Source organism: Tyto alba, unplaced genomic scaffold (assembly GCF_018691265.1).
Source record: "Tyto alba isolate M040663 unplaced genomic scaffold, T.alba_DEE_v4.0 Super-Scaffold_8, whole genome shotgun sequence".
Taxonomy (NCBI): Eukaryota; Metazoa; Chordata; class Aves; order Strigiformes; family Tytonidae; genus Tyto; species Tyto alba.
In genome coordinates this window covers 5,066,249-5,089,413 of record NW_024881329.1, presented here as the reverse complement: position 1 = coordinate 5,089,413, position 23,165 = coordinate 5,066,249, and the positions used below count along the sequence as shown (strand labels likewise).

The window sequence follows — 23,165 nt, the reverse complement described above, 5'->3', positions numbered from 1 at the left end:
TCGCTCCCCCCCCCCCCCCCCCTCCGCCCGCCAGTGTCATGGCGACGGGCGGGGGGGGGGGGGGGGCGGCACACGCCACGTGACGGCGGGGAGCGCGCCGCGCCGGCCCGCTCCCCTATCACGTGAGGCGGGCTGCCTTCTCCCTCCCTCGCCTTCCCAGCGCCCCGCAGCTTGTTCCGGTCACGTGCCCGCCCGCTGCCCGCCCCATGGCCCCGGCGGTGGCGGCGGCGGCCCGACCCCCGTAGCGCCCGCTCCCGTCCCGGGCCCGCCCCGCGCTGCCCCTCGGCACCAGCCAGCGCACCGGCCCGGAGCAGCGCCCCGCCGCCGCCCGCACGGTAAGGAGCCCGCCGGCGCGGGGGACGGGGAGGTGGCGCCGGGCGCTCCGCCCGTGTCTGTGTCTGTGAGGGGTGGCGGGGCCCGATCCGCCCCCCCCCCGGCCGCGCTGCCCCGGTGCTTCTCTCCCCGGCGGCGGCGGGGGGGGCGCCGGCTCGGTGGGGCGCGCTGCGGCGGCGGCCTTTGGCCTCCCGCTCTTCCTCCCTGTCCGCTCCCCGCCGAGGCGCCGGCCGCGGGCCCCGCGAGGGACGGGACCGAGCGGCGCGGCGGCAGCCGGCGGGCACCGGGCTTCACCCGGGTGCGGGCGGTAGACAAAGAGCCGCCCTCGCACCGCCGTCCCGGGCCGCGGCCGCCAGCAGCCGGACAGAGCCCAGGCGGTGCCGCGCGGGGTGTCCGCCGGCCACTTCGGCTCCGCGGCGCTCCCCGCGATGCGGGTGGCGGTGGGAGGCCGGACTGACCCTTCGGGTGGGCTCAGGGGCGCAAGCTGTGGATTCCCTGGGCTGACCGCCGTGCCCACCCGTGTCCCGAGGCAAGCGGCGCTTGGCACGCCGGTGCTGCTCTGCCATCCCCCGGCCCCACCCGCGGCTTCCTGGGCTGTGTGGCACAACCGTCGGGGCCTGGCTGCATCCCCGTGCCACTGCGGTTCCGTCTGGGCCATTGGCGTGGATATTTTGCTGTTCCCTGTGGGGAGTGGAAACCTAGCAGCAAGGCCCTCGTGAAATCCATCGGAGCTTACCTGTCAGCCTGTGCCTACCCTGACCAGGTCAGGATTATTAAAACGTGTAAAGGTTCCCTTTCTTTCTGCTCAGAGCTTGGCAAAAGCATGCGGGAAGGGACTGGAATGAAATGCTGGTATGGGAGAGCGTTCAGAGCAGGTGTTGTAAGGAACAGAGAAGACAGGTACCTGGTTTTAAAAGTGGTTAGGAAGAGCTGCTGCATTGGAGGAAGGGTAGCTGTTGGAATTTGATGGTTTTTCGAGAAGCTGCATTTGCTCCTACAGAGCTAGGAAGGGAGGGGTTATAGGTGGATAAGCAAACAGGATCTTCTCTTTTTTTTGTTGTATTATGCTGACACTGAAGCTGCCGGATAGACCTTGCCAGTTGTAAAAAAGCAGCTGAAATTAACATCCTCAGGGCAGGCTTGATGAGGAGTCATACCCCATGGGTTAGGGCTGCTGATTGATCCAAGTGCTTTTCAGAAGTATTAACCATGACTTCAAAAGCTCTACTTCTGGAGAATTTAAAATAAAAAATGACCTTCCTATTCTGGAAGATACTTAAACCAGAGAAAGGTCTGTCTTCCAAAATCTGCAGCTGATGAATGCTAATGCTGCTCCTTTTAGCAGCAAATTAAATTTACCACTTAAAGCTGTAAAATAACAGAATTTCTCTGTATGCATGTTGCAGTTCTTGCCCCTTTGAGCAGCAGTGTCATCATCCACAGTGCTGATTCCTGGAAACTTCAGTTGTTAAATACAGAGGTTATGAGATTTGGGCAGGCATGAATAGATCATTGATGGCTCTCGCCTTTCTGCATAGTAAGCCTTAAGTGTCCAAAAAGAAAAGAAAATGACTGGTGTACTGTGTGTGCGTAGGGAGGACGTAGCCTTCCCCTCTGCAGTGGGTAGGAGACCATCCTCATTCTTCTCTAGCAGCTGGCCGAGATTTCTATTTTAGAATTTTTCCTGTACTACTTGTGACAAGAAGCCATCTTGTTTTCATTAGTGAAAGATGGTACCTTTGCTAAATCCTGATTATTAGTATTACTTAATTCTTTCTGACATACTGTTCAAAAGACAGTTTGGGGTTTTCTCCATTTTGGGTAATGCTTACTGTGCTTGTGAGTTGTATCATCCTACTGCTGCCGTAAATTACTGCATGAAAAAGGAAGCACGGCAATGACATAAATAAGAACAGCAGTGAGTGTGTTCACCCTCCCAGAAGGTAGAATGAGCCACTTGTGGGATAACTGTGAGTTCACAAATTGCACACTGCAGGGTACTGGGCTAGAAGCACCGTGGATGTAAAGGAGAAGTTGCTAGCTGCTGGTCGTTTTCTTCCATAGTTGAAAGACTGGTTGTAGGTGGGTGAAATAGCATGGTAGAAAAGCAAAGCAACTTGCATCAGAATGAGCCTAACTATGGAAATGCTTTCATTTTTTCTTTCTGTTCAGAACAGGTTTAAGTCCTTTGCATTCTGTGACTTTGTCTCTACTGCAATGGATAATAATGACCTTAAAGGACTGTAAAGTAACAAAGGGAGAAAAAAGTCAAAATCCTATCCTCAGTCTTGCATATCTTGAGGTTTCCAGTCTCATTAGGGTCTGTGGCCAGCTGCCTTTTTCCAGTAAGGATAAGGTGCTGATGAGACACTACAGACCTTCAACAAGAAACTCTACATAAAATGGTAGTGCGAATAGCACCGAAAGAGAATAATGCTGCTGGGGAGACTGTAATGGATTATGCTAGGAAACAGTCCTGAAATCACGCCATGCAGTTTTCTTTGAGAGAGAAGTATTAGCAGGGCTGCTCTGAAATGTGGCACAGCGTGTTCTAGTGACTGCTGCAGTGGTGCTGATGTGAAACCCCACGTTCAGCTCAGCATCACTGAAATCTTTGGCAAAGCTTTGGATGACTGAAATGACAAAAGAGCGGACGCTTAAGTGCAGAGCCCTTTTGCTGTTAAGTCTTTCTGGTTAGTATTTACTTCAGTCATCTTGGAGATGGGCTTGTAAGACTTTTGCTGAGGGGAATGCTATGCCAATGTCCAGATTGTCAGAGTGTCAGAGTAAAATATCCTATTTTATTACTGCTTTTATAAATAAATAAATAAATAAATAAATAAGCATTTAAATGCTTAGAGTTACCATTTTGTGATACCTACTAGTATTGCAATAGCTGATGCAGGTTGCTGTCTGAAGTTTGAGGTGGGCCCCAGCCAATATTACAGGTATTCTAAAGCACATGAACCATGCACGTCAGCATTTGAAAATACTATTTTACATATCAATAGTAAAGTTTATGATGTAAAAAATACAGCAGTTGGACAGACTAAACATGTACAGCAAACATACCGAAGATGTAGTTTTTTGATAGGTGTACAACAGTACTTTAGTAGAATGTAGTCGTACTTGCAGTGTCCTTAATCTCTTGAGAAATTTAAGGCTGTAGGGTTAACCTGTAAAGAGGAATGACAGTGACTGCTGGGGAAAAAAATGCAGCAAGTATCAAAAGGCGATTGGTGACAAAATGAGATTGGTGACAGAATCACCGTCATGTTGAAGTAGGTATAACATTAGTCCCTCAGACTTTGGGGGAGAGGGGTAGGAAACCAGCCAGCTGGAATCAAGTGAATCATTGTTCAAGTCTTGGGCAAAAAACAGTAAGAACAGGAGTGCAACTGGGCTACCTTATCTTTAGCACAGATAACTGAAAATCCATGATTTTTCACATACCTTATATCCTTCCCTTTTCTGAAATGACTTAACATCTACCATTCACACTGAAGAACAGAATTGCTGCCAAATGCCAGAGGAGATTTGGAATTTATGTCATTGCTTAGCTTCAATATTCTTCTGAACTTGAAAAACCAGTGAAGAACATTAAAACAGGAATATTTGGTTATCAGTTTAAATGGAAGATTTGCAGGTCTTTTATTGGAGCAAAAGCAGTATCAACAATATAATTAGATGAATTATTTAGGGACCTGGAAATATTTTGTTGAAATAAATTTGCTGATTGCACTGACGGGGGAGCACGTTTATCTGGAACGTTTCAAAAATTAGGTAGGCAGTAACAAGTAAATACAGGTTGTAATATTTTGATATAGATAGGAGTAGCGAAAGAGTTACAGCAAAAATAATTATACTAATCAGCTCAACTGTGTGTTTCTAACAGCTCCTCATAGCCATAATGGCAACGTCATCTGAAGAAGTGTTACTGATTGTAAAGAAGGTGCGTCAGAAGAAGCAGGATGGAGCTCTGTACCTCATGGCTGAAAGGATAGCATGGGCACCTGAAGGCAAAGACCGATTCACTGTCAGCCATATGTATGCAGACATAAAATGTAAGTGAACGCTTTTCCTATTCCAGCTTCAGCAGTCAGTATTTCAATGAACATTTAAGTACAGCCCAAAGCTGATTTTCCATGAAACACTAGTGGGGAAGTGAGGAAGGTTGCAAGGGTCTGGAGCTCTGACTGTATGTAGCAGCAGAGATCAGGACCATGGTGAAGTATCACTGGTTTATTAAGAATGCTGAAGACTGCAGAACTTCTGTAATCTTTTGATATTTAAGTTATACTGCATTTACTATTAGCTTTGTACAAACTTCTGCAATAAATTGAACAGAAAAATAATCTATGCCATATGCTTGTGGAGGGAAGGGTGGGAGGAGGCTTGAGGAAGAGTATAGGATTTTCAGGGTCTAACACAGAAACTATCTGGCATGTCATCTGTTAAACTGTTCATCTAAAGCTGTTGCAGTTTTCACATAAAATGAACCTCGCTGTTTTATTTTCATCCAACAGACCAGAGCTTCAGCAGTGCTAGCTTCTGTAGTTTGGCCGAACTTGGGTAACATTCCGAATAAGCATTTGCTGTTGCAATAGCAGGGTACTTGCAAGTCAAAACTGAACAATAAATGTCTATAGCGTGCTGCCTTCCTGGCTCCAATTAGTGCTCATATTCCATGTGCTGTAATGCCAAAGAAGGAATAAAAAGAAAGTTGTATGCGTCACTTAGTAAAGGTTTAGTGATTACTGCTGTTTAAAGTCACATGCAAGTACTGCAGCATGATCAAAAGTGTGTGTGATGAATTAGAACTAATATGCAGTTTTCTTAAATATGAATGTGATAAGGAGTTTAAAAGCTCTGTTCACCTATAATAATCAACTTTGTGAAGGTTTTATTTAGCTACTTACTTACATTTAAACAGCTTATGTTTAAAATGTTTACATGTATAGACATTGAAGTCTTTTTAACTTAGATGAAAGATGCTCTTTTTCGTCATCTAAAATAAAAAAATGGGGAGATGTTTGTAAATTTGTAATAGAGATTGAGATTTAGTGGTGACATCTGGGTTCTGTCTCCTACTTGCACTGGAGAAAAGGCTAAGATTCAAAGGTAGGTTAGTGCCATTCACAGTGCTACGCTGAAGTCAGTGTAGCAAAACAGTCCATAAATGTAGTTGTTCTCGCCTCTGCTCCCTCTGGTTATGAGAAAGGAAGCAGGAGTTAGGTTTTCCTTATGAGTCATGGGAGTGTAATAGCACCTTGGAGGCATTGGTGATCAACTTTGGGAGTACCAGTGGCTGAGCGCGCTTACCACGCCACTGGGAACCGGCGTACCTTTGCTGTCAACAGACGTGCTGTTACCCCACCCTGCATCTGCTTTCTTAACGCTTTTTCTGTGGGAACTGGTCCAGCTGGAAAAAACAAAAGGGGATTGCTTTTCATTTGGATCAGTTCCCCTGTTCGACTTGCTGCAGGAACGCTAACACGCCTACAAGAAAGGCATCAGGAAGAAGTGGAAAGATGGAATGAGGTTGTCACCTTTCACCAGCAGCCTGGATTGGTATCAGGTTAAAGTGTCCAGGTGATGACAATCTCATTTGCAGCAGTTTTCTAATGGAGGATGTGGGGGATGCAAAGGTGAGTCAGGGCTCCTGAGCAGCAGCTGAAGGATACCGAGCCATAGGCTACAGGTGTCAGTGCCTTGTGTTTTAGAAAGAACAAGGTGCAGGGTTCAAACTAATTTAAGGGGAGGATTGTCTGTTCCACTTTCACGGCTGGAATTCACACACAGGATAATGGTGTTTAATTGGATGATGAGGTTAACTGCTTATAAGCAAATACTCTAGGGAAGAGAGTTTCTTGTATAAGCTTACTGTCTGTTGCTAATTAATACTCTCTGTATTATCTAGGCCAGAAAATCAGTCCAGAAGGTAAAGCTAAAATTCAGCTTCAGCTAGTATTGCATGCAGGAGACACAACCAATTTTCACTTCTCCAATGAAAGCACAGCAGTGAAGGAGCGAGATGCAGTAAAGGATCTTCTTCAACAACTGTTGCCCAAGTTCAAAAGGAAAGCTAATAAAGAACTTGAGGAGAAGAACAGGTAAAGAGAAAGAAGCCTGAAAGCTTTTCTGGTGTTTTTTTAATTGTTACCTAACTGTAGTATATTTCTGCTAACCATTGTTGTTATTGCAACGTTGTTAGTGATACAGCATTTGTTTCCCTAGTAAAAATCTCTCGGTGTTCGATTTAGAGGCAGTTCCTTGAGACTTACAGAATTGTAACATGTTGAGATTTAACTTGTGTTCTCAGTGACACGTTCTTGAGGTGTAAAGGCTGCCACCCAGTCTTTGCTCTCTGTGGCTATGAGATGAAAGCATCCAACTGGCAGTCTGTCTCTTCAGTCTTCTTAAGTGTATATGTATCAGTTAGAAAAGCTGCTTGAAAGTTTTTTTTTGTTTTCTTTTGTTTTTTTTTTTTTCCTAGAAGTTCTCACCTTCCTTGATTTGTGATATTTTTAATTTTTTTTTTTCTCCCTGTATAACTTCTTCCCCCTCAGATCTTCTTTCCTGGTGTTTATTGCTAGGTATTTTAATGCATCTTGCTTGAGGTCCAGTAATTTGTTATTTGGCATACAGGATGTTTATTCTAAAGATTGTTTTGAGAAGACATTCAGGACCTAAATACTTTTCCCAAAAGGGCTTTTAAGACATTCTTCCGTTCCTTTAGAATGTTTATGTTAAAGCAGTCCTTGTGGCCATGGAGGATGCTTCTCTGCATCTCCCCAGATGAGTTTCACTTCATTCTAGCATCTGCTGTGATCCGGTATCTAATGGCTTCTGTTTCAAAGACTGTTCTAGCTTTGAACTTAGGTAATTTGAAGCTAGGTTTTTCAAAACATAGGAGTATTGCCTCATTGGGCAGATTGGATCTTTACAAGGAGATTTCCCAGCAGAAGTGCAAGAGCTCTTGTGCTGAAGCTCTGCCACATCCAGGATTAACTGGTTCCAGTACTGCAGCAACCTCTGGGGTCTACAGCAGTGCAGACTGCTTTGGCACTATTACTATACTGGTTCCTTAATGCTACATGCCCTATTTCTAACAGTATTAATACTGAGTACGTAGGCAGACTTAACTCTGAATCCTTGTACCCTTAAATGGAGTTTTACAGCATTATGCCACGTGGCATTAAGAGCTTTTCTAGTTACAGAAAACCAGAATCTGTGCACATACACAGTCACAGGTTCTTTTGATGATGAGAAGTCCAAGTCTAGTGATGGGGCTTCATCAGCTTAATTTGCAACAGATGAGGCAAAAAAGTTTCAACCCATGCTGGAAGGGTACTACATTCAGAGTCCCTGTAGTACTTCCTCCATTTGTTGATACGTGAGGGTCTGGTGTGTACCAAAATTCCAAGTTTTAATGAAGTAATTAGAAAAACAGACTCCTTCCTGATGCACTAATTTGTAAGAATTGCCACTAATCCATATTTATACCAACAAGAAAAACTGGAAAAACCTTGGTGGTTAAAATATAATAGGGATGTCCTGCCACAGAGTTTTCACTTCTACCTCATCCTACTTCATCCTTAGAACAGCTACAGATTTTCATTCAGTCCAGACTATGTACTAGGTGTTCGTAAGATTCCTTTGTTTTGTTTGCAAATGATCAGGACCCTGAGGTACATGTTAAAGATTGCTGAGGTTATTGACAGATTGTGAACACGCATGTACATTTCCCTGAAAACAGCCTACTGGGTTTCAAATTAGGTACACAGCTGTATGAAAAGCTGCTTGGACATGAATTAACTGAAGATTCAGGTCCATACATTCTTTGCATTTTGGACAGTAAGGGTGATACTTGAATTTGGATGATAACTTTTGTAAATATTATTCCCTGGTGGAAGTATTGATCCTGAATGTTTCTGTAGCACTTGTGCTGCGTATGATAGGAGATGGAGATCCTGCTGTCACCAAGAGAAACATAAATGAACAAATGACTCAGGGTAATGTGTGTTTTAAGGTATCTCATCCCACGCAGATTTTATAATCTGTATTCTTGCACTAGAAGAGACACCCGTAACTACTGAATTTTAAGATCTTAAACAAGAATTGGATGGTGCCGAAATCTCTTCCCCCCCGCCGTGAGACCTTTGTTATGGAAGTTCAAGAAAATTCATTGTGCTTTTACAGTTCAAGAGACTCTAGTCCTGGATGTGCAAAGACACAAGAGCACCACAGAATATTCTGGGACAAGACTTTAATCCCACATTAACTTTTTCTTAGGCATTACTGTTTTCTAGCATTTAATGCTATTTCTTAAACATTTTTTTAGTCCTTTCCTAAGCCTTTTGAGACAAATATGGCTATCGAGGTTTGTTGTTTACACAATCTTGTTAAGAAATGCACAGCATTTGAAAGAAAAGTTGGTTTCTGTTCCTTTTGTGAACTCATGTTAGTTATGGAAATCCTAGCTATCTATTCTGCAGCATTTCAATTCTATTCAATACATTCTTTTACCAGAATGCTGCAAGAAGATCCTGTTTTGTTTCAGCTCTATAAAGATCTTGTTGTGAGCCAAGTAATCAGTGCTGAAGAATTCTGGGCCAACCGTTTAAGCCTGAATGCAGGGGATAATTCTGCAGCACCTACTAAGCAGGATGTGGGCATCTCTGCAGCATTTCTGGTACGTTGAACCTCAAACTTTAAGGATTTCAGAGCAAACAAATTGAGGAAAGTGAGAGTTCTGCTCACCTACTTTATTCCCATATACTTTAATGTTGTTCTTTCCTGGTTCCTCAGCTTAACATGTCTCCCCATGCTTGTTAGACTATCGCTTGTCAATTTAAGGTGTTCAATTTGAACTTTAAATTGACAACGGGCAGATGTTTATACTGCTGCTCTGCCTTCCGTAGAACAGGAATAATGGTGAACTTACCATTACTAGATTACAGTATATTCACTCAATAAGTTAAAAAGAGTATCTGTTGCAGCATTGACATGCATAAATGATGCTGCAGAGACTTTCCACACAAAAGGCTTTATTCCCTCCCCAATTCTTTTAAACCAGTACCTGCTTTCAGCTACTTGAAGAACAACTTGCATATCTGAAAGCTCCTTTTATCTCTCTCGGTAATGTTAACCATTTGTAGAAATCATGCTTCAGTAATCTCAGTGAAGTCTAAAAGTAATCTAGATACAATCTTCAGATTCCTCCCACAGAAACATGTTTCTACTTCTGCAGCAAAACGCGTACAGATTATGACTCTACGGCTGGAATTCCATTTCCACCTTTGTAATGACTGTGCACACATCAAGGGTTTGGGAGGGAAAGAGGAGGTGGGAGTTGTTTTTATGACTTAGCTTCTGTACAAACACTTAGTTTTTATGCTTAGAAATACCTGAATCAGTTACCAAACAAACTTGATTGCTGTGGTTTCCTGTCTCCCATTATTCTTACACCTTAACATTAAAAAAAAAAAAAAAAATCAAAACCTTAAAAACTGAAGCTTTCTTAAAATAACTGATTGTGTTTATGTACTCTGCATTAGTGAAGAAGATGAGTTCAGATACTTGTGTGTCCTAGTTCAACTTAAAATAACTGGCTCTGCTCAGAGTGTTTTTCTAGGAAGAAGGTGGTATAAAAATTAGAATTTGGGTGTACAGGAAGAGGAAGGAAAGAAAGCAGCATTTGCAATCATGTACTTTTTCCTGTTACTAAGAATTGGACTAAGTGCTTGCTTGCTCCAGAGCTTCCTAGAGAGATCACTGAGATCTAACTTCCAAGATCCGATTAAGGCTTACCCTCAGTTTTTAAATTCAGTGTTATTTATCATTTATATTGAGATGCTTTTACTGTATAAGGAAATAAGGTGTAAGAGTTATAAGTCCTTATTTGTCACTTCGTTATCATCACTGATTATTCACTAGCTGAACTGCTGAATGAACAACAAAGCGTTGAAAACAACAAAAGATTAGGCATGTACAGTAACCATGCCCATTTTTACTCAGAAACAAGGATATATTAAACTAGGCATACCTTCTTTTGGCTGATGGAAGGGTCTTTGCTTTTCATCTTCTAAAGCTTACGGTCTACTTGTTGAATCATCCCTTAAGTGGCAAGTATAATAAAGTAATTAATGCATGCTCTTGCATTTCTCATTCAAAAAATACCTATTTATTATCAAATATGCTGTGGATTATTGGAGGAAGGAGATCATTTTATCTGCAGCAGCAGAATTTGATTGCAATATGCCAGTTCTTTTCCTTCTCCAGTTACAGAAGGCATTCAGATATGACTGTTTCTTCTCCCTGTCTGTCTTTTTTTAGGCTGATGTACGGCCTCAAACAGATGGCTGCAATGGTCTGAGGTATAATTTGACTTCAGATATAATTGAATCCATATTTCGAACATATCCTGCAGGTAAGAATAACGCTTTACACAACAAATACATGCATTTAATATCTGGTTTTTGGTATCTTACTGTGGGAAGACTAGAATATTAGTCTGCTTCTGGAAGTATAAAGGACCGTATCTTCAGTCTTCTGGATGATTTTCCCTGACTTGTTTGAGGGACGGGGAGAAGCACGTGTTAAAACATTCTTTTGAAATGAAAACTTGATTTTGTTAAAACATTTTAACCTGTTCTATTGATCTTTTTCTCTCCTTTTTTTTTTTTTTTTTGTTTTGTTTTTTTAAATTATGGGTAGATATTTGGTTCCCACAATACTCTCCTACTCAGCATTTCAATTAATGCTGATTTTTCATGAAATCACCTTTCGTAGGAAAAGAATACAGTTTCCATTGTTCACCTGCACTATATTGAACACTGACACCACTTCATTTTGGTCCCTAGCTAAAAAGACTAGATCCATTCTGAGAATAACTGGAACTCTGGTAAATCAGACTTATTGTGTGTGTGCAATTCAAATCCGAGTATTCAGAACACCGTTACATGCATTTCTTTTCAAAGCATTAGTTAGTATTGCAGGGCATAAAAGAGTACCTGTTCGCTCATGCTTAACTACTGTATTTCCTTACGTTTAATCAGCATAAATGAAGGTAGTATTAGACAGAAGGCAAGGAAGCGAGCAAGGAAATTCTTACATAAAATACCATATTAAGATTTGTGGAACAGTTTGTAATCATTATGGGTTTTGTTCACAGTAAAAATGAAATATGCAGAAAACGTTCCACATAACATGACCGAGAGGGAATTCTGGACACGATTTTTTCAGTCTCATTATTTCCATCGGGACAGGCTCAATACAGGCTCAAAAGACCTCTTTGCAGAATGTGCCAAAATGGATGAAAAAGGTAAGCTTTTTGACTTTGTTTCTGCAGCAGGCTGCTACAGTCTTAGCTACATCATAGAGCATGACACTCAAGAGGTATATCTAGTAAACCTAGCAAGCTGAAGTCAAAATTGGGCATCTTCTTTGTCAAACTGTAAAGTGAAAGCTACAGATTGTTACTGAAAGTTAGCTGTCGCTTTGCTATTCTCAGCATGTTTCAGAGTGAGTGCCTTTCTTGAAACAAATTAGCCTTTTGGAAAGTGATAGCACTAGAAATAAGTTTTATTACAACTCATGCAACAGTGAGTCTGTGATAAATTCCATAATATGTTGTCATGCTAGATTGATTATGCTGTGCCATCAGTTACTAGGGAATAATTTTGTTTACATAAATCTTCGTTTTGTGGTATATGTATAATTTACAACAGGTATGGCTTTTGGTACAAATCAGTTTTTAGTAATAGACAAATACGGATCTTGTTTAAGACTCTCCAGAGGAGTTGCCATCCCTGTTCTCGGTCAGGCTTTTTAATGTGAAATCTTAAAATACTATCTGACTTAAGTTTTTATTGAACTTTTGAGCTAGGTTTGTGATGATACAGAAATGTGGAGATTAGAGATTACTTGACACCATTCCTTAATACGTATTCTGACTAATGAAAGCATTCCATGAGGAATCCGTAACCCTTCACAAGTAAAAGCTATCACCAGATATGAATTACCATTCTAACCAAGACAGGGCAGCAAAACAGTGCCAGAATTAGAAACACACAATTAAGGCTTCCCAGTTCCCACTAATGCAACTAATATAACTGCATCTTCAACTTACTTTTTTTTACCAAACAGTATTCAGTGATGTGTAAGTTGATGAAAACTGCACTAACTAGTTGGATGATCTTTTACAATAACTTTCCAAGTTAATTGCTTATTTTAAATGGAACGTTGAAAACAGTTGGAAGGTCTAGTCACGGTAAAACTTGGGCATCTGCAGAACCTTTGTCTTCTCCTTGTAAAAGGTTAAATATAATCTAATAATCCCACAATTATTTCTATTTGTTTAGATATAGTTTTTAATGTTTTTTTCTTTGCTTCATACAGGATTAAAAACAATGGTGTCTCAAGGAGTAAAAAACCCCCTGATAGACTTAACAGCTTTGGAAGATAAATCGTTAGATGAAGTAAGTAATTGGAGAATAAAAAAAAAAAAAAAAAAAAAAAAAAAACACCAAAAAAACCCACAAGCCCCCACACCTTAGGTTTTTTTAAGGAGAAAGTGGATCCTCCTCCTGTTAAAATACCTACAAATACTAATTCTAAACCACATCACTTACTAGGCTGCACCAGCGGTTGGGTAGTCAACATTTATACAGTTGTATGTGCATAAAGAAGTGGAGACTGTGCCCGTGGACCTGTATGCTTCAGCTGTCTGCCTTAGTGTGCTGAGTATAAAAGCAGATCTTCCCTTTTTTAAAGAATTACTCATTCACTTGGATGGCTTTTTTTGTCTAAAGTGGACTCTGGTTTCTTCCTATCTTTTAGAAGCTGTGACAATGTACAGAAGAGTAGCACAAAACAGGAGAAAGTCTTTTCATTTGTTCCCACTTTGAACATTGCTGTTTGTTTGATTCAGCTTAGTTTTAAGGACACTTGATACAGTTTTCTTTGTTTAGCTTTAAATACCGTGTTTTGCTAAAAATATGACTAACGAACGATTACCTGCTTCCAAGTACAAATTCAAACAATTGTTATAAATGGTGTACCATAATGTGAAATAACTTAAAGATGCACTTTTCTGCAGTTGATCTGACTTAAACTTCTGAACTTTAATTAATAATTGATGCTGCATTTCTACGTTCGGTTGGTTTTGTTAGGGTTTTTTGTTTTCTTTTGTTTTGTTTCTTTGTAAGAGTTGTTCAAAGCTAACAATCCAAAACTTGGACTATTAGCTTAGGGATAGGTATGTTTCAAGTGCTGTGCAAACTGCCTGAGTTCACTTTTGAGGCTGGTGAACTGCAGGCATGAAACTGTGCATGGGGTAAACTGAGTTGCCTTCAGCCAGCTGGTACCTGGGGAGCACTGCCAACAGTAAGGCTTGAGGTTTTTTGAATTCCTAGTGGTATCACATCTTCCTGACAGGTGTCATTTAGCCTGTGAGTTGCTGATGTCCTACAAGATTTTAAAAAGAGGTCAGTAAAACAATTGCTAGCTCTTACTTGACATCAATTCCTGTCTGTTTTGTACAGGTGATCCTTAAATTTTTTTTCAGCTAGTTCTGTTTTACTTTTAACAGATCATGGTTGTATAAAACCATCTGTTTAAGAAGTTTTTTCTTCTCTCAGGCACCTCTAAACTGCCGAGTGTTAGCAGAATAAAACAGTATGTGGAAATTTTTCAAGGTGGTGGTGTGGCAAGGTAGGAAAACACTGCTTCAGTTGATGATGCAATATTACTCAGTAGATTTCAGATGTGGCGGCATATAGGCTTCCTGACTCAGTGAAAAACAGAGAATCATACTTCTGGTTTGGGGGCAGGAGATACCTAACGTTGTTTTCTTTGTAGGGCTATGGTGTTGCTTCTGTGGCCTCCACATCAAATGCCTCAAAATCTGCTAGAGAAAGTAGCAATGCTGCCATTATAAAACGCTTTAATCATCATAGTGCCATGGTCCTTGCAGCTGGCCTCAGGAAACAGTAAGTTTCAATGCTGTGTAAAAGCTTTTTTGTAACAAATTTTAAGGAATTTCCAAAATGAAAACACATGTTCAATTACTCATCCAACCTTTTAATTTTTATGAATTAAGTATTTTGCTCTAGAAATGAAAATACCTTTAAGTTCCATTTTACTTCATAAAAGTTCTTCAGAGCTGTCTGAGATGACAAATGCTATTTTTGGCTGAGTCATCATACAGAGGAGATTAAGAAACGGAAGGGCGTTTCTGCCTTAGGTCTCTATCCCTGGTGAAGGCTGCAGAAGTGGCGTTCTGTTTGCCATGTGGAGGTGAGGCCTGGTGCAGGGAGTTTCTGGTGCCTGCCTTCCAGCAGCAGGTCTGCTGGGGCACATGGACATAAGTAAATGAGGAAGCAAAAGAACAGCGTGGCATGGGTGGATCAGATGAAAGACTCCTCCAGTGCAGTACCCTGCCCCTGACCAAGAAAAAAGTATCAGGTGGTTATGTATATTTAGTGAACTTCACAAATGAATCTTAATAAGAGGCATGAAATGGGTTTGACGTGAAGTCTGCTTTACAGTGGTTTATAGACAACCACCAAGGATTACTGCCCTACCCAAATCCTACAGACCTTACATGTGAGATATCTTAATTAAATACTTCCTTCTTTGTAGCTGTGCTCCCTCATGTTGTTCTTCTGTCTTGCACAAATTGAACACTGGACCTTAACCAATCTCTTCTGGGTAATGTGTGTTTCTGGTTCTCAGTTCAGAAAGAGACAAAACAGTAGCTCTCCTTCTGAAACAGTTGTATGTCAGGGCTCCCGTAGCTCTGCTAATACCTGGTTGGCATAAGTGTGTATGCAAAATGTTTCTAATTTAGTCAAGATTTGGCTGTGTCCCACTTGCACTGTTAGCATGCTACTATTTCTGAAAAGAGGGAGAAGCACCATGCCCTGCTGTGAATTTCCTCCTTGACAAACAGGGTTATTTGTGGAGTTGGTTCCTTCTATCTAGATCAGCTGCTAGAAATGAAGACATAAGGGGGAAAAAGTTGACATACAGTATGTGAACATGCATATAAAATTTTTGAAATGTATGTATTTACTTTGTCTCTAGCTTGTATCTTAAGTTTCCTGTGAGGTGAATTCTTCTTAATGCTGTTTCTCTATTTTAAGAGAAGCACAAAACGACCATTACAGTGAGACCAGCAGTACGGATGGAAACTCCAGGGATTCAGATTTCTTTCAGCCACCATTGAAAAAGGTATAAAGTTAGCTGATGCAATTCTAATTGAATGAAACAGGAAGCTTCGTCTCTCAAAAGATTGCTGAAGGTTCCTTTCTTGTCTTATGACACATGTAAAGGGAAATTTACTTAGCTTTGCTTAGAAGCATATAGAATAAGAACCCCAGGGCCTGTAAGAAGCTTTGTACCTCCTAGTAAACACAAATAAATTACACCTTGAAGTATTGCTCTAATTTATCTCTTCAGTGGTGTCCAACAAAAGAAAAAGGTTTTCAACATGCTCCTGACTGAACTCAGAAATCTGTTTCTTTCTATTCAGTGCAGGTCTATTTTTGCCAGCAACTCCCTTCCCTCTCCTTTTTTTTTTTTTTCCCAAGTACCTGAAAACTTCTAGAGAATGTTCATCTGAAAGGGATATTGGTGTTCAAGCACCAATATGAACCTATCAAGTGTATTGTTTGTAGAGGGGATAATTAAACTGGCACGTGGCAACCTTCATCTTAAGGTCAGAAGCTGAAGCGGGGTTAAACTGAAAGCACAGTGCACTGAAATACAGGGCAAGAACCTGTTTTAGACTACCCGTAGCAGCTCACAAAGTGGAAGAGTACTGTAATTGCTACAAAACTGAATGGAATACTCTGGCTGGAGTTGACGGCCTGTATAGAAACTTCCAAGGGGATTCAAAACTTGGCAATTTTGTGAGAAAATGTTGTAGAACACAAGTGTTGTTAAATATTGAAGTCGTCAACAGCTCTGACTTTCCTGAAAGCTGCAGTTTTTACTGGGGAGAAGACAATATTCCAGGACAAGAATAAATGTGATGGAGTGAAAGAGTAGCATGAGACTAGGAGACTTCAAAAGTACTTTCCTCATTGTACAAAGTCCGATATCACTGTGCTGTCATCTCTCACCACTAATGCTCTAGCTCTACTGTCACGAGATAGCTTGGGTAATAACTGTGGTTTTAGTCTTACACTTCTGCATGCTAGTCATTAACTAAATCATTCCTATTTCTGCTAATCTGGAGATAGATGGACATAAATACAGAGTACAAAGAACGATCTACATTTAGCAGAATGCTTTTTGGAAGCGATAGGGACTGCAAGTTTTGGCCAGAATATGCAGAAAAAGCAGTAGTGCTAAGACTTCCAAATTGCACACTTAAAGCAATACTGGACACTGCTCCCTCTGGAGAGTAGACATGAACCATTCCACACTTTCATTTTTCTTTAAGGCTTTAGTAACCCTTCTGCTCAAAGTCATTGAACTGGAAAAAAGCACTAGTTGCATCGAAGTGTGTCCTCATTAGTAATGTGTATAATTATTTGGCTTCTTTTAGGTGAAACTGCAGGAGTCCATTGAATATGAAGATTTAGCAAAGAATAATAGCATTAAAACTATTGCACTAAACTTAAAGAAGTCTGATAGGTAAGTTAACAAATATTTCAGCACACTCAATCTAGCAGGTCTCTCATCACAGCCTGCACAGAATCAGCTGATTTAGTCTCGACTGTGCCACTTTCAAGTGTGTATAGGCTACGTTTAGAAACTTCGTATGATCTCCTGCATAAACCGGCTTCCAAGTAATTCCTGTTTAAATTTGTATCTTGATTTCATCTTGCTTTTTGGCAAATTAAGTCTCCAAAAGCCTACTTGAAGGGCTTTAACATGTAATTTCTGTGAAAGTCTAACAGACCTGTATTCACAGTTCAGCACTTTGCTGCAGCTTACAGTGGAAAAATTTGTGTTACATGTGAAAATATATACAATTCCAAGGAAAATCCACCCCCAGGCAAAAAAAAAGTACAGTCGGGATAGTTTGGACTGCTCACTCATCTAGTATTTTTCTAGTTATAGTCCTCTTGTTTTCTAGACTTTTGAGTTTGAGAACCATAGATGTAACACCAAAAAAGGAGAGAGAGCACAGGAAAGGCAACAGTTCCAAGTGTGCATTTAATTTCATTTAACTTGGTTTCAATCGAAAGTGGTGTGAATTCCTCCATTCTGACGATACTTCCAGAACTAGGTGGCACAGATAGCTTTCCATTAGCAAAATGATGCTCACAGATTCAAGAACAGAAGCTCTTCTGTTTTGAACCCATACCATCCCTACCCCAACCTCTTCCTATGTGGCAATGTATTTTGCTTTGTCAATAAATAAGATTTAGATAGTAGCATCAATAGTTGTAAAGCGTCTAAAAATGGGAAACTCTTGAAGAACTGTCCGCTGAGTTTGACTTCTGTCTACCAACACTCCTATTGATACGCTTCTCTCTTTCCTTTTCTCACTTCACAGGTATTATCATGGTCCAACTCCAATTCAATCACAGCAATATGCAACCAGTCAGGATATAATTAATTCTTTTCATAGTATTAGGCAAGAAATGGAAGCATATGTACCCAAACTAACTCAGGTATGGGTGAATACTCAAAAAAATTTCCTTCCTAATGTTAGCATCTTGTTTTCTGCATAATTTTCTGTCTTGTGTCTACTGGAATTTTAGTTTTTTCATGGTGCATGTGATTATCTTCAATAGTTTTATGTTATTCGATGTATTTTACAACTTTAGGCGATACCTTTTGAGCTATCCTGTTTAAAATCTAACCAATAGGAAATAGAGTCATTGCTGATACTCAGAGTTACTGTTACCATGTTCTTTTGTGGAAATGGCAAAGGTATAAAGTAGCAAAGCAGAACAGTCATGCAACATGAAGCAGGGGCCAATATTATTGATCTTACCCCCTGAAATCTAGGATATAATGGTATTAAGAGGTCATAGTAAGCAGGTTTATAACTGAACAGGTCTTTCACTCCTAAATGTGCTTAGGTAGGACACAGATCTCACTGTGGGCTGCACAGGAGCTCTGTCCTGGCAACTGGAGGGCAGCATAGCCACATAGCCAATCTCCCCAGCCAGTATCTGAGCTTCTTCTCTTAGTAAACCTAGATTTGGCCCTCAGTAAAGCAGCCACAACTGTGAACATGTCACATTTCTGTATAGTAATTCTCAGTCTCATTTCAAAGCAGCTGCACAGCTAGTTCACATACTAGGTAAAGAAAAGGTTTGCTTGTCCGTAATTAATGGGAAGGCTTTCACTGAAAACATGAGCTATAGCACTTAAAGGCACTATGTCTAATTCTGGAGAAGAGCAGACCCTTCATCAGAACTTCCATTGTATCTGCTCAACTGTATCTTTGCCACTGGAGTCAACTGCAACTTTTTTAAAAAGATTTTGTTGGAAAAAGTAATTGGAAATATTTGTTCCCTCTCCCTTCAGGTTCTTTCAAGTGGTGATGCTACTAGCACTATTGCAGTCCTGTCACCTGGAGGAGCACTTATGCAGGGTGGAACACAGCAAGCCATAAACCGTAAGGATTTAGGATGTGTAATACTTTAATCGTATCTTGCTGCATTATACAGCTGTACCTGGCTTGCTGTTTCATCTACCTCTTAGAATATGTTACAGTGATAAAGGAAATTATGGACACATGTAGCTGGAGTAATACTGGGTTACAGCAACAACTCAGTCACACCGTGAGGGTGGGACTGGCTACATGAGTGCTGAGGGAAGTGGATGAGAGAAAATTTTACAGAGCATGTGATGAAGGATGCACTTGATACTAAGTCCTCTTACAGATAATGGGGTTTGCTTGTTCAGCATTTCTCTTTTCTGATTATTTTTTTTTGTCTGGATTTTTAGAAAATTAAGTCATATTCTGGGAAAGCTCTAAGGAGGCAAAGTCTAGATAATTGTCTGGAACTAGGTTTTTGCAGCCTGTATTTAAGATCCACAGCTTGCCATGAAAAAGGACAACTTTCTTGTAGACTGCAACGGCAGAACAGACAACCCCTCCTCTCACATCTCCATCCAACCACCCCTTTCCCTGTTGTCAAGTTCTGGCCAGTTTGAGTTCCCTTCTCTTTAGTCTCACAGCAGATGAATGCCTGTTCTCACAAGGTGGGTTTTATAACAGTTTTCCAGTTTAACTTGTGTTACTTGGTCTGAAAAGCAGCACAAACTAATTCAGACAACTGAAAAAGCAAGTCTGGGTTCTTTGTGTACTGAAAGAAAAGGAGCCAACAAGCAGTAAAAGGCTTTCTTACCCATCCCAGCTGACATACTGGGTGCTACACTCCATTTCTTTGAGCCTGAGCACTTTTTTTTTTTTTTGAAACAGCCTCATCCTAGAGGTTGCTATTGACTGTTCAGCTCACTGTGCTCCTGTCATCCTCAATGACTGTTGCGCTTTTTGTCTTTGGTTTTTGCAATTGTAGTTCCTTCCCTGTTCTTGAACCCTGTCACCCTTTCTTTAAGAGTATCTGGGATACAGTTCCTTGTTCCTGCCTGTATTTTTCATCTTCTGCATGCTGTGACCATATTCTCATTGCCAACATGAGAGAGGGAAAAGCTTGCAGTACCCACCACAGTGTTTAGCACTGTGCTGTGAAGAGAACAAGGTGCTTGTCCCAGCAGCAGTACTACCACACTGTTAGAAGAATACAAATATACTGCTTCTAATCCTGGAATAAGTTTGGTGTCCATTCTTTGCCTGGCATAGATCTCCCTATACAATACACAAGCTTCCAAGCCTATAGCCCTGAATAGTGGCTGACCTGATCCAATACTGCTGATAGTCCTACTTCGGGTGTGAGGCATCTCAGTGTTCCCTCCCAGCCAACCTTTCTGTGAATCTAGCAGAAATGTATATTGCTGAACTCCTTCATTAGCTTTACGTTCTCATTTTTCATATGATAGTTTTGAGTGATGTGACTAAATCTTTTTCCCGTTGCAGAGATGGTGCCAAATGACGTTCAGTCTGAACTAAAACACTTGTACGTGGCAGTAGGGGAACTGCTACGTCACTTCTGGTCCTGCTTTCCTGTTAACACGCCATTCCTAGAAGAAAAGGTAAGGTGGAGCTTCCCGGTGTGGCCAGATCGTGGTTTAGAATGACTGTCACTAATATGAAGTATAGAACTAATACGCATGCTTTAAATCAGTGCAGCACTTCTCCGTAGAACTGAAGGACACACAACAATGTAAAACATTACTTTTTTCGGTAATTCTGATGGTGCTGTTGGTTAAAATCATCCATTTCCCCTCATGCCTATTAGTCCCCTTCAGGAGCAGTTGCTGTACACTAGTTTCAAATAGAATGGTCAGCTACATTCCAGCTGCAAATTTCTCATTGACAGTTTAAAATACATAAACTAAAGCCCCTCTTCCCCAGCTCTAAGACAAAACTTCCACAGTGACAAGAAAGTTTTCCTTACTCTTTTCCCATTGCAAAAATCACTCGCTCATTGCTTCAAAAAGTACACCGCTTTTTAGAACAAAGTTGCCTTTGAGAAGAGATGTCTGTCTACAACCAGGTATAGGATTGTAACTTGTATTTCTCTTGCTATTCTTTCTTGTGACCTCACATGGATCACAAAGATAAAAATTTGCATTCAGATATGTTGGATTTTTTACTGCAAAATGTGGCCTGAGAATCCACAGTACAGTCTCTGAAGAAAAAAAAAAAAAGGTGTTTTTTGTTAATATCCTACCTGTTGTATTTACTGACAAAGTAATATTGATCAGTGGCACACTACATTTTCAGTTATATTGCACTTGCCTCAAAAATAAATAGGCGCCCAAGAATTGCTAGAGACTGATAGTTTAATAACTTCTTCCTCAAACTATGTATACTCAAATTAGCCCCCAGAATTAGTTACAAGGTGTTTTATTGGAGAACAATTTGTTACAGGAAATGAAACTTCTGTGCAAGTGATTATAATACTGGTTTCTGTCTCTCTCTCAGGTTGTGAAAATGAGGAGCAACTTGGAAAGATTTCAGGTTACAAAGCTCTGCCCATTCCAAGAAAAGATTCGGAGACAGTATTTAAGCACAAATGTAAGGGGAAAATACTCTTTAGTTACATGGGTGCATATTAATAATTTGAATCGTAATTATCTGAGGATGGTAGCTTTGCAGCTTCTTATCCTAAGGCATTTTAACTTTTTGTTTTGTTGTCTCTCTCCCTGTATAACTTGCTAAGTAATACCAGAAACATTCAAAAACTATAATTTGAAATTACCCAAAGGGGAAGAAGTCATGTTTCAATTTTCACTTCCATCCTGAAGCAGAACATTAGCAACTTCAAAACTTTCTCCTACCACATCAGACTTGAAGTGGTCACAGACTAAATACTGGACCAGACAGCACAATCAGGTGTCACTTCCCTGGGACCTTCTCAGCTTGGCAGCGCTCTGAACCGCTCCCTCTACAGATACTTGGCAGTAGAGCCTCAAAGTCCCTTGTCTGGCATGCCTCTGATTTTAGTGAGATTGCTCTTAGTGAATAAAAGAAAGAATCCAACTGAGTATCTGATCAAAGGGAGGGGAGGGGATCTGTTTTCCAGTAGCTGGGACATTGTTTTTTTTCTCTCTTAACAGTTGATAAGTCATATAGAAGAGATGCTGCAGACGGCCTACAATAAGTTCCATACGTGGCAGTCCCGGCGTATGCTGAAGAAGACGTGAAAATGCATGCTGTACAGGTTTGAGAGCAAAATCTGCAATAGGTATAGGAGTACAACCTAGCATATGTGCAGATCTTATAGTTGCTGCAGGAAGACCTGCAAGCTGTGGACTTCTGGAAACGATGCTAACTGAACTTGCACATTTTTGAAAAAGAACTGAGATTAAACTTGAAAACTGGGGAGAAAAACAAGGAAGAACCAAAACAGAAGAGCTGAGGCGCAAAAATATTTAAAAGACACTGTTTACTGCAGTTACTCAGGAACTGCTTTTGATTTGCATAAAGAGCTGCTTTCAGAAATAAAAAATTTAAAGAGGGTGTATTAATAAAATTTGTTTTTCTGTCTAACTTTTTTTTTTTTTAAGAAGTGTATGGCACAGGGTAGAACTCAAAAGTTTTTCCTCACTGGATTCTGACATTTTATTGGATTCTGTTTGTACTTTCTGCAACAGTTTTAACAATGATATTTTAAAATATAGCTGAGACTGGTTTTGCTTCAGACATCTGGGAGAGTGTAGCTGTCAGAAGACAAGCTTCTGCCGTATGTTTCCCCACTAATTGGAAGCAAGAGACATTGCACTGAAAGCTGCTTATGGTCTGGGGTCCCAAAAGGCACATAGGGGCAAACTTTTGCCTGAAGTCTTGGATTTTTATGCAGAATTTTTTCAGCCATCAGTTTTGCATGTTTTCCTTTGAGTGCAAGTGTGTGCTACTGCAATCTTTTTTTTTTACGGTGGCATTTGTTTTGAGGAAAGAATGCATTTTTAAAAACAAAGTTAAATAAAGTTTCTTACAAAAGTCTTTTATTTTAAATTCTTAGACATTTTTAATTTCTTCTAAAACTGTTTTCCCCTCATTGTTCCCTTTTGACTGTTACACTATTTTTGGCGAATTGATAATCATTGCAAAGAGAAAAAATGTGTTATTTACACAGTGTCCATAGATATTGGGAATCTGTGCCATACTTTGTTCTAAATAGAATCAGTTCACAGTTTCAGACCAACTTGTCTTGTACTAAATGTGACTTAAATGCAAAGTAAACCTGGTTTTCTATAAGATATGCAGTTTAATGACATCCTTGTATTTT

At 40.6% G+C, this 23,165-nt stretch overlaps 1 protein-coding gene across 5 annotated transcripts; it reads left to right on the top strand.

Annotated features, from left to right (window-relative positions):
• Nucleotides 1–3: 3 nt before the first annotated feature.
• GTF2H1 (general transcription factor IIH subunit 1) lies at nt 4–23,142 on the top strand. 5 transcript variants are annotated; one of them, XM_042784725.1, is made up of 15 exons: nt 4–335; nt 4,229–4,397; nt 6,254–6,446; nt 8,866–9,028; nt 10,672–10,765; nt 11,510–11,659; nt 12,736–12,815; nt 14,197–14,327; nt 15,483–15,570; nt 16,892–16,980; nt 17,849–17,966; nt 18,832–18,922; nt 20,348–20,463; nt 21,359–21,451; nt 21,994–23,142. In XM_042784725.1, exons 2-15 carry the CDS (start codon nt 4,244–4,246, stop codon nt 22,078–22,080), a joined length of 1,647 nt encoding a protein of 548 aa, XP_042640659.1. In that variant the 5' UTR covers nt 4–335; nt 4,229–4,243; the 3' UTR covers nt 22,081–23,142. The 5 variants fall into 5 exon arrangements, with proteins under 5 accessions (XP_042640659.1, XP_042640662.1, XP_032840756.1 ...); XM_032984865.2 differs by lacking the exon at nt 4–335 and adding an exon at nt 924–1,096; XM_042784726.1 differs by lacking the exon at nt 4–335 and adding an exon at nt 2,513–2,678.
• The last annotated feature ends 23 nt before the right edge of the window (nt 23,143–23,165 follow it).